Source organism: Oenanthe melanoleuca, chromosome Z (assembly GCF_029582105.1).
Source record: "Oenanthe melanoleuca isolate GR-GAL-2019-014 chromosome Z, OMel1.0, whole genome shotgun sequence".
NCBI lineage: Eukaryota > Metazoa > Chordata > Aves > Passeriformes > Muscicapidae > Oenanthe > Oenanthe melanoleuca.
Genome location: NC_079362.1, coordinates 26,639,318 through 26,655,597, shown reverse-complemented (window position 1 = coordinate 26,655,597; position 16,280 = coordinate 26,639,318). Strand labels below are relative to the sequence as shown.

The 16,280-nt window shown below is 39.3% G+C and overlaps 1 protein-coding gene across 3 annotated transcripts in view; it reads left to right on the top strand.

Moving 5' to 3' along the window:
- Positions 1-16,280, top strand: part of ECPAS (Ecm29 proteasome adaptor and scaffold) — a 62,752-nt gene that overhangs the window by 8,106 nt on the left and 38,366 nt on the right. For 2 of the 3 annotated variants that reach the window (XM_056514822.1, XM_056514821.1), the window contains exons 3-12: positions 6,457-6,573; positions 8,139-8,257; positions 9,360-9,512; positions 11,664-11,832; positions 12,303-12,442; positions 13,654-13,735; positions 13,979-14,098; positions 14,271-14,356; positions 14,633-14,711; positions 15,777-15,826. In XM_056514822.1, the coding sequence (XP_056370797.1) occupies positions 6,457-6,573; positions 8,139-8,257; positions 9,360-9,512; positions 11,664-11,832; positions 12,303-12,442; positions 13,654-13,735; positions 13,979-14,098; positions 14,271-14,356; positions 14,633-14,711; positions 15,777-15,826 (1,115 nt within the window). Of the gene's footprint in view, positions 1-6,456; positions 6,574-8,138; positions 8,258-9,359; positions 9,513-11,663; positions 11,833-12,302; positions 12,443-13,653; positions 13,736-13,978; positions 14,099-14,270; positions 14,357-14,632; positions 14,712-15,776; positions 15,827-16,280 lie in introns of those variants that run through there. The other variant, XM_056514823.1, reaches the window with a different exon arrangement.

Below are 16,280 nucleotides of genomic sequence, written 5' to 3'. Positions count from 1 at the left end.
GTTTTTGCCTGTAACCAGGCATAAGGAGCAAGGACCAAGCAGTTTTAGAGGCGGAATTTAATATGTAACTGGGGAATTCAGTTTCCTATATAAGGTTTTAGATCTGGTAGTAGGAGTGGACTGGAACATTTTGGAGCAGAGTGCAGATGAAGTGTTGGGGGTTACTGGTGGAAAAGAAGCTTTTCATAAGTCCTTCTGTCTTATACAAATAGGGAAATGGTCATTCAATGCACTGTCACTGCATTTACAAGTAGATTTCAGAACCTGCAAGTAACAGTAGCATAGATTTTTCTCAAAGTTTTGCACAAAATATGGCCCTGAGAGTGATTACATGAAAGTGGATCTATGGATGTCATGCCATTGCACTGTGCTGAAGGACAGATACCTCAGCTCAGACGCATTGTTCTTCTGAACCTGATTACCATGTCTGCTTGAAGCTGTGAAGAAAGGCATTTAACCAGCTGGTGAAATTTCTTAGGGTATTTTTGTATGATTTTTTTAATCTAAGCTGGAATGTGTTGTCAGTTATTTTGGAGTGTTGGAAGATTCAGGAAAGGGGGAGGACTAGTCTTTTGAAAATTAAATTCTAAGAGACCTCTTGAAATCACACAACCTACTTAAGGTGTATTGTATTAGTAGTTAATAGTTTTTGTGTTAGAGTGAATAATGAAATAAAATGCATTTCTTCTTCCTTTTAGGTGTTTAAACTATTGATTTTCATTCACACCAGATAATAATAGAATAGCAATTATAGAACTTCTGTGTACTTCTTGATATTTATCGAATTCATTGCAGCCATGTAGATTACCCTGAATTCTGCCCTTGTTACGTCAGTGAAGGGCATTTGACTTTTTCCACATTCTGTTTTCATAATAAATTCAAAATGTAGCAAGGAGGCTCTGTATGGGTGGAATTTTTTTCAATTTGATACTTTTCACATAGCAAAATAAATTATCAGTGAGATGGAGGTGAGGGGAAGGCTATGCCAGTGTTTCATTCTAATTGGTATCAGTGAATATTTACTATGTAGTGTATAATCTGCAAGTAAACTTCTTCCATGTGCACATTCCCTTTTCCATTACTTGCATTGGAACTAAGTTTGTCAATCTTCTTGCTCTTATATGTTGTTTAATGTAGTGGGAAAACATGCCAAGAATTTTGCTAAGAATTGCCTTTTCAAATACCTAGCTTTCCCTTGCAAGTTTTGCCTGTTGGATAACTAGGCAAAATTAGCAATGTCTGGTCAACACCAGCTTAAATTGTGTTTAGCAGTGTAAGCAAAAGGAAAGCATGTATTTTTTGACATGAGCACTCAGGTGATTGGAAAGCTGATCTAATAAAGCTGATAAATGAAATAGAATGGAAAGAGAATGGCAAACTCTTTTAACCCAGTGACTCCTATTACCAGTGGCAAAACTGACACCTCATATCATGTCTCTCTCCCACAGTGATTGTTGTAGTTAAAAACCCATAAACCCACCACCAACAGCCATAAAAATGTGTGCCAATAGAGTTAACCATGATTTAAAAACTTACATAATTTTAATTGAATTGGCAGTGTAGCTTTTGATCGTAGAGATATGAGCAAGTAAGAACATTTGTGTGTTGTGAGTATACTGCTAACTATAGAGTATTATAGTTGTTCAACGACTTCTTTCACCCAAATTTAGAGGCGTGGCTTAGTTCACAAGTGTACCAGAAGGGATGAAAATATTCCAATCTTACTTTGACTACCCAGACTGACTTTGTCCTCAAGCTTGTACTGCTAGACTAAAAAGGGGAAATTAAATTCCATTTTTCTTCCTGTTGCCTTAATGTATTCCTTTGTTGGTTTTATTGCAGCTCTTAATTTTATGACTATTAGGTCACTGCTGCAATGAATAATTTGAACTTGTTGCGCTCATACATTTACAGATCTAGGATACAGTCTAACTGCAAGGATAAGCTTGTAATGCGTATACCTTCTTAATCCATTTAGACTGAGGAAGTAATCCCATTTTAGACCATGGTTTGACAAATGAGTTAAATTTTACTCTAGGATGTCTTCTATAAAATCAGTTATCCTAGTGGTGTCACACAAATAACTAATCCAGGGTAAATTCACTCTACCTCTTCAAATGAGCTCCAAGAAGTATTTTTGCACTGGCAGCATTTGTGCCAGACTGGATACCGTTGTTACTTTAAATGTATCCCATGTGAGGCCAGAAAAAAACAAAAGAATTCAAAAGTTACAGATGTTTTCATGAATCAGGTCTGAAGAGTCCTACTGATGAGATTCTTAGCTCGCTTGTTTGACATTGATGATTAGAGAAACAGGACGAGCTAAACCCTCAACATAATGCCAATTCCAGCCATCTTTTTTACCAGCCACCATTGGTAATTTGAACATGTTTCTTGAGTTATGTTTTAGTATCTCTCGCCATTTCTCAGAGACATCTGTGCAGACAGGTTTTTTTCCTCTCTAAAATATTATGAATTTGTAACAGTTGCAGTAAATTTGCAGCAGCAAAACTATGGACTATCATGTCTTGGATGAAGTGACTCCACCGCTGAGCGCTGCCGTGCCGGACATGCTGGAGCTGCAGTACGAGCTGGAGTCCAAGGCAGCAAGGTGGTATGCCACCATTGACATCGCCAATGCGTTTTTCTTCATTCCTCTGGCCGCAGAGTGCAGGCTTCAGTTTGCTTTCACCTGGAGGGGCGTGCAGTACACCTGGAACCGACTGCCCCAGGGGTGGAAACAACAGCCCCACCATCTGCCACGGACTGATCCAGGCTGCACTGGAAAAGGGTGAGGCTCCAGAACATTTGCAGTACATCGATGACATCATTGTGTGGGGGAGCACGGCACTGGAGGTATTTGAGAAGGGAGAGAAGATCATCCAGATTTTGCTGGGAGCCGGTTTTGCCATTAAAAAGAGCAAAGTCAAAGGACCTGCTGAGAGATCCAGTTCCTGGGAGTGAAGTGGCAAGATGGACGGCGCCAGATCCCCACTGAGGTCATCAATAAGATCACTGCAATGTCTCCACCAACAAGCAAGAAGGAAACACAAGCTTTCCTAGGTGCCATAGGCTTTTGGAGAATGCACATTCCTGAGTACAGCCAGATTGTGAACCCTCTCTACCTGGTCACCCGCAAGAAGAACGATTTCCACTGGGGCCCTGAGCAGCAGCAAGCCTTCGCCCAGATCAAGCAGGAGATCGCTCATGCAGTGGCCCTTGGCCCAGTCAGGATGGGACCAGAGGTAAAGAATGTGCTCTACTCTGCAGCCGGGAACCATGGTCTGTCCTGGAGCCTGTGGCAGAAGGTGCCTGGTGAGACCCGAGGCCAACCCCTGGGATTCTGGAGCAGAAGTTACAAAGGGTCTGAAGCCAATTGCACCCCAACAGAGAAGGAAATCCTGGCTGCCTATGAAGGAGTTCAAGCTGCCTCAGAGGTGATTGGCACAGAAGCACAACTTCTCCTGGCACCCCGACTGCCAGTGCTGGGGTGGATGTTCAAAGGAAAGGTTCCCTCTACCCACCACGCCACTGACGCCACATGGAGCAAGTGGATTGCCCTCATCACGCAGCGCGCCTGTATTGGCAACCCGAATCGCCCTGGGATTTTGGAGATGTTGGGGGTTGAGTGTTTTTCCTATTGCTGTGTCAATTTAAAGAATTTTTCCCATTGTCATGTCAATGGAGCTGCTGGTTACACCGCGGATCTTTGCTGACTCTGGACAAAAGGGGTAGGTGGGATCGGCTTGGAGAGGGGCTCTCATGCTTCCGGAGGGGACTCGTGTTTCCAGCGAGCTCGGAGGAGGATCCCCTGGTCTTGGAGCCACGTGGCCAAAGGCAGGAGAGCCAGACCCTCTGCCATCACCTGCCCTGCATCTGCCCTGTTACAGCCTCCAGCCTCTGCGGACACAGCTGAGCACCAGAACCCAACGGTGAGCGAGGAGCTGCCCGCTCCAGCCGCTCCCCCTGAGACCGGCGCGGCCGCAGCCGCCGCTTCCCGCCTCCGCTCCTGCCGAGAGAGAGCGTGCTCACAGCTAAAGAAAGGACTGGAACCGAGTTATCTGTTCTGTTTTGTTAGTAATTTTAACAACTGCTGTTGTTTCTCTGGTACAGTTAGATATATTAGTCAAAGAGCTGTTAATCCTTCCACCTTATCTCTGCCTCAGAGTCCTTGATTCAAACGTTTATAATATTTAGCGGGGAGTGGAATTCAGGTCTGTGCTTCAAAGGAAAATTTCTGCCTTTATTGGCAGACACCTGTCCTTCAAACCAAGACAGGAGATAATCACAAATTCACCAGAAGGTGAAGATTTTGGCCTCACTGATGAAGAGGAGCAGAAGCAAGTGACCCAGGCCAAAGAACCCCACCATAAAATTTGGTAGCTATCAGTGTTAATTAGTTTGTTAGTTTATCTCTGGTTTTGATCACCAAAGATGGTGTCTAAGAGGCTGCTCTTAGATGTATGTACGTCTAAGAGCTTACATCTTACGTATGCCACTCAGCATACATATGGTTCTGCAGTTTCGATTTATGGGCTTCAGTGACAGCAATTTAGCTGTTTTTCAGCATGCTGTGATCAAGGCAATGAGCCCTTGAAAACACAGGATGCCCTGGTTGCTTTGTCTTGAATCACTTGAAGTCAACATGAATCTAGGACTGGCTCTGACTGGTTTTGCTGGAACTGAAGTGATTTCGTGTAATGTCACTTCCATGTTTTTATGCCACCTTTTTTGAGAATCTGATAAAAGTTGCAAGCAAGATGCACCAGTGTGATTTCTCAGAATGGATAATTGTTCCAGAGTAGAAACTGTGGTTTTTCAATTTCTTTTGTTCGGTCATGATACCTCCTTCAGGAGATTTAAAAATGGTGCTTTGGTAATGCTAAGAAACTACCTAATGGGATTGTAGAATCATGGGATAATTCAGCTTGGTGGGGACCTTAGGAAGTCTCCAAACCAATCTGCTATTTAAAACAGCCCTGTACAAGTTCAGTTCAGGATGAAGGTAGAGGTTTTATCGAGATGAGTCTTGGAAAACCTCTGAGAATAAAGACTGTACAAACCCACTGGGCACCATCTTCACTGCTTGATAGTCTTCATTGTGCACCTCTCTTGTTTCAGCACAGTCTGGTCCCAGTTTTTTTTGCTGTCTGTCAGAGCCCAGGATCATTCCCCTTGAGCAACTGCCTGTGTCTGTTGGCATTGCTGCTGGTATTCTGCCTGCCCAGGGAGGAATGCATGTTGCTTCTGCCTGACATTCACAGCACTCCTGTTGGCTTCTCCTCTTGCTTGAAGGATTTCAGTTCTGTTATGTTCTACTCCAAACATTTCTCATACACTTACTTGGTAGCTTTGTTATGGATGGTGTGTATGGATGTGGCCAGAAATGTGTACCAGAAATGTGTATTCTATCACCATCTGTTGAAGCCAGGTGGGGCAGTGACCCTTATCTCTGTGGCACATATCTTTAAGACTAGGTGGGGCAATCATTTTTATGTTTTCCACAACCCATCCTCCCTCCAGGAAGATATCATTTGCTGCTAGTCCATTAAGTCCCACTGTATGAATGGTAAAATTACATCATCCCACTGGGAGATTCTCCAACCAGGGGGAGGAGCCAAGCCTTTCCTACCTAGATAAAAATGGAGCTTTTGAACCACAAGATACCATCTTCCCACTGGATTCCAGAGGAAAGCAGGACCTTTCCACATCATCCCTGGACCTTCATAGGAAAACTGCACCCTTCTACAGGAGCACTGCTTCAGCTGAACCACATCTGCCACTGTAGGAGGACTGTAGCCACCATTTAATGGGACTGCTACCAACACCCTGACTGACAAGGTGTCAGGTTGTATTCTGACTCTGTCAGTGTTTTGGGATTGTTCTTTGTAATACTGTATTTCTATTTTAATTTTCCTAGTAAAGAACTGTTTTTCCTAATTCCTATATCTTTGCCCTTAATTTAAAAATTATAATAATTTGGAGGGAGGGGGTTTACATTCTCCATTTCAAAGAAAAACTTCCGCTTTTATTGGCAGACACCTGTCCTTCAAACCAGGACAGATGGGGATATATTTTTTTTTTTTTGGTCTGTTTTGTGAATTGGAGTTATTCTTCAGATTTCCAAACCAGAGCCAGTTTTGATAGATAGTAACCAAATTGTGGAGACAACTTGTCATCTTCAGGAATCCTTTCTTTCCTATTTTTCTGTTGATAGATGTTACTGATTGTGGCATGGTTTGGGACTTCTGTTTTTGTCTTAACAGGGATGTGGTTTCAAGATAATACTATAAATGATGGCTGCTGTTTTCTTTCAGGTCAAATAATCAGTTAGATCAGGCCTGATTTGCCTGTATTAAGCCTGTCTAATGGACTGAGCTTGGTGATTGGATCCCGAAGTAGCAACATTAATGTTGGTTGTTTCAAGTTTTTTTGGGTTTTTTTCCTTCTTGTCAGGTCATGGAGCTGCTGGTTCATCTGAATAAGCGCATCAAAAGCCGACCAAAAATTCAGCTTCCAGTAGAGACATTGCTAGTTCAATATCAAGATCCTTCTGCAGTGTCATTTGTCACTGTAAGTGTCTGTTTTCTAAGAGTATTTGCTGATTTACTTGAGCATGAAGAATATTCTTTAAACCTCCTGTATTTAACTCTGTCAGTTTTCCTACAAGTATGTAATTGTTATGAGGTTGGTGTTTTAATAGCTTTTTTATACTCAATTTTATAGTCTTGTGTGGGTGAAACTTAATTTCATAAAGCATATTGCTGTTCAAATTACGTGCAGTTACTCGTGATATTTCATGATTGCATGAATTGTCATTGCTTGTATTGTAAAGGGTCTGTTCAATTGGTAGAAGCTTAATTTTGAAGGTAGCTACCAATCCTTATCCTGAAGCTGTAGGATCAGTTTTACTTAAAACACCTTTATCTCTTGAAGACCTGTATTTTTATGTGGTTTTAGGGTCAGGACCTTAGCTGAACAAGATGAAGAAAATGTTAAAGATGGTGAAACTTTCATAGATTATTTTGTTCAAGCTAATTTAAAGAGTGAAAATAGTTTTTAAATTTTTCCTGAAACTTATGAAACTATGAAACAGTTTGCATTTCAGTCTTGATACTCTGTTGCAATTCATCATAAAGAAACAAACGTGATTTAATCTTAGGGAAACTTTTTACTTTTTGTTTTACTATTCAGTTATGTATTCAGTGTATGTAGCATAAATTATAACATCCTAGAAATGTATGGAGAAATATTTAGACTTTAAACAGCAGTGTCATACATAAAAGTAATCTTAGGTTGTCTTAAAAGAGTGGCATTATCTGGAATTCTTTTATCAGTAAACTTTTTAGAAATGACCAAGACTTCTGAAGTGCATATGTTTTGTAGAGCAAAACGAACCATCTAGGTTTAAAGACATACTTGACAAACTCTGCATTTGGCTGGACTTGTCCAGAACATCTTTTCATTAATGTATCTCAGCAATGCATGTTGCTTTTCATCACAAAGCCTCATAGCATTTGAGCTCAAGTGTCATCTACAAAGTAGTTTAGTGCACTCCTCTTTGCCACTTCTTTTAGCCAGGTCATGCAACACAGCTCTTACCTCTGCAGTTCTTGGCTGGATTTAGATGAGCAGCGTAACAGTTAAATAGTCCAGTATTCAGTATTGGTCTGCTGTGCTGTCCTGTCACTGGACTCTTAACTGCAGCCTTGAAATAAGGTGATTTAGAAACATGTTTTCAAAGAGATATTTTCTGTGCTACAGACTTCATATTTATTCAATATTGTTTTCTATTTTATTTCAGAAAAAAGTAAGAACATAACATTTGCCTTCTTTTAAGCTGTTGCTTAGTTGCAACTGTTTTTGGCGAAATTGGCAGTGAAAAAAACAAGCCAGAGAGAGTTTTTTTTTTTCCCACCTTTTAAAGCAGAGGCCCAGCAAGACCTGCTCTGAGTAGTCCTTGCTGAGTCTCCACTTTAATGTTTGTCAGTCTGATAAGGCTTAGACTTAAGAAACTGGTCTTATAAAGCATGTTGTTTCCAATACCCAATTATGTAACAGAACATACAAGAAGAGATTTAGGAACACATTCTTCTTTTCCATTGCTGCAATACTGTGTGCTTTTTCTACCCTTTTAGAATTTTACCATAATTTATGTTAAGATGGGATACCCACGTCTGCCTGTGGAAAAACAATGTGAATTGGCTCCAACCCTTCTCACTGCAATGGAAGGGAAACCTCAACCACAACAAGACAGGTATAGCTACTTACTCTTGCAGTTGGTGGTGTTTTAGTAAAATAATTTGTATCAGTTTGTAAAAGATTTCTTTTCCTTAATGCTGTCTTCATTACTTAGGATGTTCTTGGCATGTACAATTTGGATCAGTAATTCAGTCATTTGGATGATACAAAAAGTTATAGTCTAATGCTGTAATAATATACAGAGTCTGCAACAGGAATCTTCCTGTATGATAAGAGGTCTGTGTTATGATGGAAGTGAAATACCTTTCCATATCCCCCATGCATAGAGTTCTGGTTTCTGGCTTAAGGCCAGACCTTCAGTAGATACCCTCTGCCCAGCTGCAGGAGCAGTGCTAGATGTCTCAGAGTGCCACTCTAAATTGAGAAATAGTGTTTCAAGTAAGTAGGAATTTTAGCTAAGTTGTAATATGTGAAAAAAAAAAACCTGAGGAACTGCTGTATACTAAGCACGTCTAGAAAACTGTGATGAATGGACTTGGTTCCTACCTACAATGAGATGAGCTTCCATTGTGCTGGCATTGGAAAATGTCATTAAAATCGTGTGTTCATTCATTCTACATATTGGGATGGTGTAAAAATATTTTTTAAATTACATTAGTGAAAAGTCTTGCAGTAAAATCTTGCTTCCATTGATAAGATTAGTGTGAAAGTACCTTGGAGCGTGGTTTTTCTCTGTTGGAAAGGCAAGTACATGAGTGAAGAGAGTGAAGATTTGAAAAAGTTTTGTACTGGTATACAACCAGTGTATTTGCCAGTGTTTCTTAAGGATGAGACAGACCTTGACAGTATTTTGTAGCATAATTATGAAACTGTCAAAAATCTGGACAAAGACAGTGACTTTATCTCTCCAAATGTCTGCATACATGCAGACATATGTGTTCCATTTTAAGGAGAAATCCTAATTTATCTTTCCATTTTTAAATATATCAGGTGGCAAATAGAGGCCACTGGATTTTGAATGTTTTAACTTTTGTCAAGATTTTCTTTTTTTGCTATTAAGGACCAGGTTTGTTGTAAAAGGTTTCTCTCTTGTATGTTTTAAACAAACAGGTGTGTGTTTTTTTTAAATGGTTGCAGTAAATGTAATTGTTTTTCAGCCTAATGCATCTTCTAATACCAACCCTTTTTCACATGAAATACCCTGCTGAACCACTGAAAGCAGCAGCTTCTCCATTTAATCTTGCTGAAAAACCAAAGACTGTACAGCTGCTTTTGGACTTTATGTTGGATGTTCTTCTTATGCCTTATGGGTGAGTCGATACCAGTCTTCTCTAACATTGGTATGTGAAAGAATATAAGCTACACCCTTGAAAACTCATTTAAAGTATGCTATTACTTGCTGGCTTGAATGACGCCTATGGAAAGGTACAAAAGAAATTGATAATTTTAGGAACTGAATCACCATCTTCCTTATTTTACAAAACTTCTCTTTTCGACTTAATTAGGTGTTACACAATTTTGTCCTTACCTCTTTTGAGATCAAAGTGAAACTGTGAGACATGTGAGCTGTCTGTTAAATAGCAAACCCTTTCAAATAGAAGCCTGACAAAAATGTGTGCTCATCTTTCTGCAGTTGAGTTTTAAGGCTTATTCCTCTGAGGTCATAAGCAAGAATAATCTCTAAAAACTTGTGCTTTCCAGAGTTGAACCTTTGAATAAGATTTGTCTTTTGTCTGTCTTCTGATGAAAAATGCTCAAACTGCAATGGTGTTGTCTTAGTGTGAACACTGTTTTTGAAAGCAAGAAGAATGTACAGACCAACTTGAGTTTACTGATCACTGCTTGTTAGGAACCTTCTAGTGTCTAAAATCAGTACTTTCTCAAAATATTTTTTCCACTGACTGGTAGTTTTTTTAGTGTCTTTGTATTGCTAGGGGAGCTTTTGCTTTGAAAGAAAACAGAAATAATTTTGATGGTAGGCCACATTTCTATTTTCTCTGGCAATAAAAGTCTCATAGGGTTGGTGCCAGTATGACTTTTTTGAGCTCATAACTCTTGCTTGCATGAATGGATGAACCTAAAGGAATGGTCTTTCTACATGTAGATTTGTTGGCGGCCATGCTCCCCAATCAGGGGGCCACTTCCCTTTTGTTTGAATATACAGAATCCTGCAGCTTATAGTTTCGAATACCTGTTCTTCTGTTCATGATTCACACTCTTCAGTCTTCAGGCTAATTGTTCTTTGCTTCATCCATGGCTGTAACTTCAACAGATGAAGTCCTTGGGCTTTCTATTGAGACTTCGTTCCCTTCCATGCTTTAATATTCCGGCCAAGCATGAGTTTTTAAATCACAGAATCGTTTTGTTTGGAAGAGACCTCTGAGAAAACACTCACACTGAGAGTCTCAAACTGAGAGACAATGAAAGTAGGAGGTGAAGGTTTTAATATTCTTTCCAGAAGGTGTAGAAAGTGTTTTGAGCTAGCTTGTGGCTCTGGACGTCTGTCTGTTAAGTCTTGCTCTCTGGGGTGAATCTGCTCACAGTGGTTTATAGCTAATTTATGCTTGTTAGAACTTGGTTTGTCATTTCCCAGTTATGAATTAGCCTTACCAGTTTGCTGCAGTAAAATAACTAGAAAACTTAACTGTAGGGTTTAAAGCTCATAATGAAGTGTTTAAAGTTTTAACTAATGAGACTTGGAATGAATCCTTATTGTTGAGATTGTTTACCTCTTTTTGTTGTCTGTGTACTGAATGTAAAACAGGAGGCTGGCTGGGGCAAAATAATTCTTGTTGGTCTTTGTACTGCACTTTTGAGGCCATTTGGCCCCTTCCAAGGGTACATGTAGAGGTGAGGTGGCTTTTATGAAAGCATGGAAGTGAGCACAGGGCTGCTAGACAGGCAGCTAGAAAGAACAGTCTCTGTAAACTTATTTTTATTTTTGCTTTCCTTCCCTACCCAGTACTAAAACTGCCATTTTCCAACAGCCATTTCTCATTTATTTAATTTTTTATACTAGGATTTGTTTCTTTCCACTTATGTTGCATATGCTTTATTGTTTCCCTTGTTAGGTTTATGTTTTTTATAGGAATAATACAAATGTTATTGGAGGTTTTAGCATGAGTTTCTTGAATGCACTGCATGAGTATTTACTTCTAATACAAAAGAGATAATTTTTTCTGATTTATAGACTAAGAACTCTTTCTCAAAATTCAGTGGACTCTTCCCTTTTCTAACTGAAGTTTGTTTTCATTTACAATGGCATTGTTATGATTCTTGCAGAGTATGTTGGGATAATTGGTAGCAGAGCTTCAAATTCTATCTTATGTTAGTGCTATGGGATTAATTAAAGAAAAATAACCAAGTTAGACAAGTTATGTGTCTCTCTCAATTCCATAATCTAATTCAGCTGGTAATATGGGTTGGAAAAGGCTCTAATAAGTCTTTCCCTGCCTGCTTAGGTTTGTATTGAATGAATCTCAAAGTAGACAAAATGTGCCCTCGGCCCAGGGGTCTTCGTCAAGTACTGTGGGAGGTCCTGGAATCCCTCAGCCACCTCCAGGGATGAGCTTTTATGCAGCCAAGAGGGTAATTGGAGATAGTCCATGGACACCAGAGCTGCTGGAACAGGTATTTAGGGGCTGCTCTTTGAACTGTGGATGGTAATGGGGATGGTTATGGACAGAGGAATGGAAAGGTGGAGGGAAAATATGTAACTAATTCTGGCCAGGTCTTTAGCTGCCCTGAAGGAATTTATTGAGGGATTTTGCATGATGCCTTAAGGAATTTTGCAGTGGTGGGGTGGGAAGGAAGGTGATTTGGAAGCAGCCATGTCTGCAACCTGGTCTTGTGTTTTACTCCCAAAGGTTGCAACAGTGTCTTCTGTTTCTGAAGCTTCCATTTATAGCAGTGGTGTAACAGAATGTCCTATAATGGTAAAGCTGGTACTTTGCTGCCAATGACTTTAGCAGGTGGCAAGCTGAGAGACGGAGAGCATGTGAACTTCTCCTTAAGCCATGATTTCAGACAGCTGAGCTCCTACACTTATTGTAACATCCACTTTCTTGTCAATAACACTGTCTTTCCACTTTTTTTAACAGTGTAAGCTGGGGATAGTGAAGTTCATTGAAGCAGAGCAAGTGCCCGAGCTTGAAGCTGTTATACACCTGGTTGTAGCCTCTAGTGATACAAGGCACAGTGTTGCCACTGCAGCAGACCTTGAACTAAAAAGCAAGCAAAGGTAAGATCTGGATGGTTGCAAAAGATGGTGTTAGTATTCCTGGAACAGCTAGCTGCAATGAATGTAGTGCTTCAAGAGAGGCTGTGCTCGAGGGAAGGAGGGTTGAAATCCCCTGTATATCTGAAGCTGCTGTGTATTCCCACTGGGCTTGGAATAGTGTGGTTTGCAGTCTTGCAGCTGGAAATACCACTTAGCTCCAGAGACAACTGCTTTAGCTGTGTGGGTTTGATCATTTTTTGGTATCACTTTTGAGCCATTTTTACCAAATTGTAAAGAATAATGGTGGTTTCCACATTGCCTTCTGTGGATTATTAATTGTCGATGAGGCTTTGTTAAATGATTCCCAGAAAAGTATACTTTCCTTTAATTTATAAGGAGAGTAAAGAGACTTATTGTGAAATGGATCATAGTGTAGAAAGCAAACAGATCATAGTGTAGAAAGCAAACACTGCTGTCATTATTATGAAACTTTTGCTAGCCTGCAGTTCACTCTTCATCATCTAAAGACAATGCTTCTGTCTTTAACTCATCAAGAGGCCACAGTAATGGCTGTTGTTGCTGTTTGCTAAGACATTGACAGTGGGATGCTGGCTGATGTAAGAGGTTGGAGCAAGATAAGCCATCTTTGAAATGTGTAGGTGGCTTCTGTAGGACTATTTTACATGGGGTCAAATTTGTAATGTGAAACCTTCTGCAACTGAGCTACCTTCTGTTCATGTACCTCAGTCATAACAGGGGAGATGATTCTATTAAATGATGGAGACTGATTAAGGAAGCTGGGCTCTCCTTTGCTGTTTGTCTCATCTTTCCTTTTGAGGTGGTGTTCTTTACCTGGAGAGAAAAATAACTGTGTGAACAGTATGTAATGTTGAGTGTCTTTTATGAGAAATATATGCTAGTTCACAGATTACCATTCGATATTCAATTGATAAATTAATATGTCTGTATGTCATTTCAGTGGGAGAGAAGAGAGCATGTAGGTTTATAACAAGTTACTTGATATCACGTTGTGAGGAATTGTTAAAGTGTAATTAGTTCACATTCTTTATTATTATATATGATGTGGATATGGGACAAGTGGTTGGAAGACACACTGAGAAGTCCTGTGTAAATAGGAATATTATGAACATGATGCAAAATACTGTATTTTAAGAAGTAGTCAAAAGTCAAAGTCATAACATGCTGGTGTTCAATGTGTTTTTTTCCTTCAGTTTAATTGACTGGAACAATCCTGCTATCATCAACAAAATGTATAAAGTGTATCTTGGGGATATACCACTGAAAACCAAGGAGGTAAGATTTGCCTTTAGAATTGTCTATCTTCTTAATTGCTGAAGAAGTAATTTTAGTTGTCTTACTTTATTTTCAAAAAATATATATGTATTTCTTAAATCTATCACTTCCTTTGATATCTGCTTTCATGGAATATTTATGCTATTTGAATAATTTTTTCTCTCTGCCAGTGTGTTCTGATTTGCAGCAGAAAGTAATTTACTGGTGTCCAAAGATGTACTATGTAATCTCTGTTTCTGACAGGGATCTGTTCTAAAACCAGAAATGAAACGAGAGTCAGTCAGCACCCGTGTTAAATTAAAGATTGTTCCTCATCTTCTACGATCCCGACAAGCTGCAGAAACGTTCCCAGCTAACATTCAGGTGATGCTTATTTTCCAAAGCTACATTTCCTAATCAGTTTGATGATACAGTTCCTCCAGTACTTAGAGGAAGGAAGCATTGTTACTGATGACAGTGTTCAGAGAAGAGGGGAAATGGAAATCTTTGAAAGTTAAGCCAGACACTCTCTAATCTCCTCCTTCCTTTTGGTCAGGTGGTATATGATGGACTCTTCGGTGCAAATACAAATGCAAAACTGAGAAGTCTGTCTTTGCAGTTTGTGCATCATATCTGTATCATGTAAGTAGTTCAGAGAGCTCAATGCTCTCAATGCTTTTTAGCTATCTCCCTGAAAGCCACTCTGTTTAATAAAGATATAACTGAACTAATGAGTTTAAAACTCAGGGAAAGTAGGATTTTTTTTTTTTTTTACTTGATCCCAAAAGCTCACTATGTCTGTGCTTACACACAATAAGTTGTAATTTTTCTTCTTAACACAGTCAAGAAAAGTGATACTAGAGAAGATCCTTCTCAGGGATCCAGAAGATAATATTTTGTTGATTTCTCTAATTACAGTTGTCCAGAGAGTAAAATAAAGCCCTTAGGTCCAATGCTTTTAAATGGACTTACAAAGCTGATCAATGAATACAAAGAGGTAAGATGAAAAATTCTTTACTATAGTATTTCGTGTGAATGAAAGCAAAGTATAAATAAATTTATGATGGAAACTGGTGTATCTTTTTTTGTGTTTACTTGTAAGAATTGTTGTTGAAGAGAAGCAAGTATTTTAAAATGGAAAGGAGGAAAACTCTTCTATTTATTTAACACCTATAGATGTGTGCTTGGGCACCAGTTGCAACATCTCAGGAAACAATAGCACTAGTAATTTAAAGAGAGAAGTCAAAGTAGTATCTAGCTGGTCTTACTCTGGCTCTCAACTCATGGATCTCAACTCTGGATTGTTTATCCCATTGTTTTAAGCATCTGTATAGGCCTGTTTGTTATACATTCCATCCTATCTATCCAGGCATGGTATTACTATGGGATGGGTGTTACCAAAGAGAATTACAAATGCCAATCTGGCCTAACAAGGTGTTTCCAGTGCCATTTCAGAAGTCAAACTCCCATGATATTCCTATGTGTACCTTAGAAAGGGCAGATGTTGCAATCACCTCTTCTGCAGCTTTGAACTTTTTGCTGCTTCATTTGAACTTTGAATGTGACCTTCTGGCCTGAGTTGGCACTTGAATGCCAACTTGAATGGGACACTCTGCCATTGGGAAGGGAATGAAAAAGGATGAAGTAAGCCCCTTTTATAAATGTGCTGCATTGGTCATCCACAGGATGCATTGCACACACAGCTTCCTATGTTTACAGCTGCTGTTCAGAACTAGTGGAAGATTTCTGCCCCCTGCTACTGTTTCATATACACTCACTGAATCTCTTTATTTGTTCTTTTGAATTAAAATGTGATTAGCTGAGACCAGAAGAGAGATTTACATTTTGGCATAATTCACAATTTTTCTGTTTCCTAGTCAAAAGAATGCTTCCTCTGTTTTTATTCTTTGCTGGAAATATTTTATATTTTAGAATTCTTTTTCCATTAAAGCCTGCTTGAGCAATTTGAAGACAGGATTTAAAGTAAATGTTTATTTATAAAAGATATACTTGTATGTATTTCCAGTTTTGTTAAATTCTGTTTATTGTTTTGTTATTCAAGGATTCAAAACTGCTCTCAATGGCATACTCAGCGGTTGGAAAGCTCTCCAGGTAACTGAAGCAACATTTAAGCAATGGGAGATTGAATAACTTTTCCACAGTAATCAGTTAATTTATTAACAGTAAGCTTTATGCCACCTGCCAGTTTTGCAGTTGAGTGCATGCTGCAGAGAAAAGCGTTCTTCTTGCGACAACTCCAGAGATGTAAAAAGAAATATGTTTTTAGATGATAGCTTTTCTAGCAGTGATTAATGGCAGTTCATGAATTATGCACAGAAGAAATGGTTTTGCATTCTGGATTGCCAGAAATACAAATTTAAGGAATGTTCAGCAAAGACCAGAGTGCATGAAGCCAGGCAAGTGATATGTTTAGTCGTGCTAGTGATTTAAGTGGTTGTCCATAAAATGTCTCACTTTCCAAACTATGTTAAAGGAGGGAGAATGTGCTGCTTTATGGTGGATATGGCTAAGATAGAGCAAACTTTCTGTACTGGCTCTAATTGTT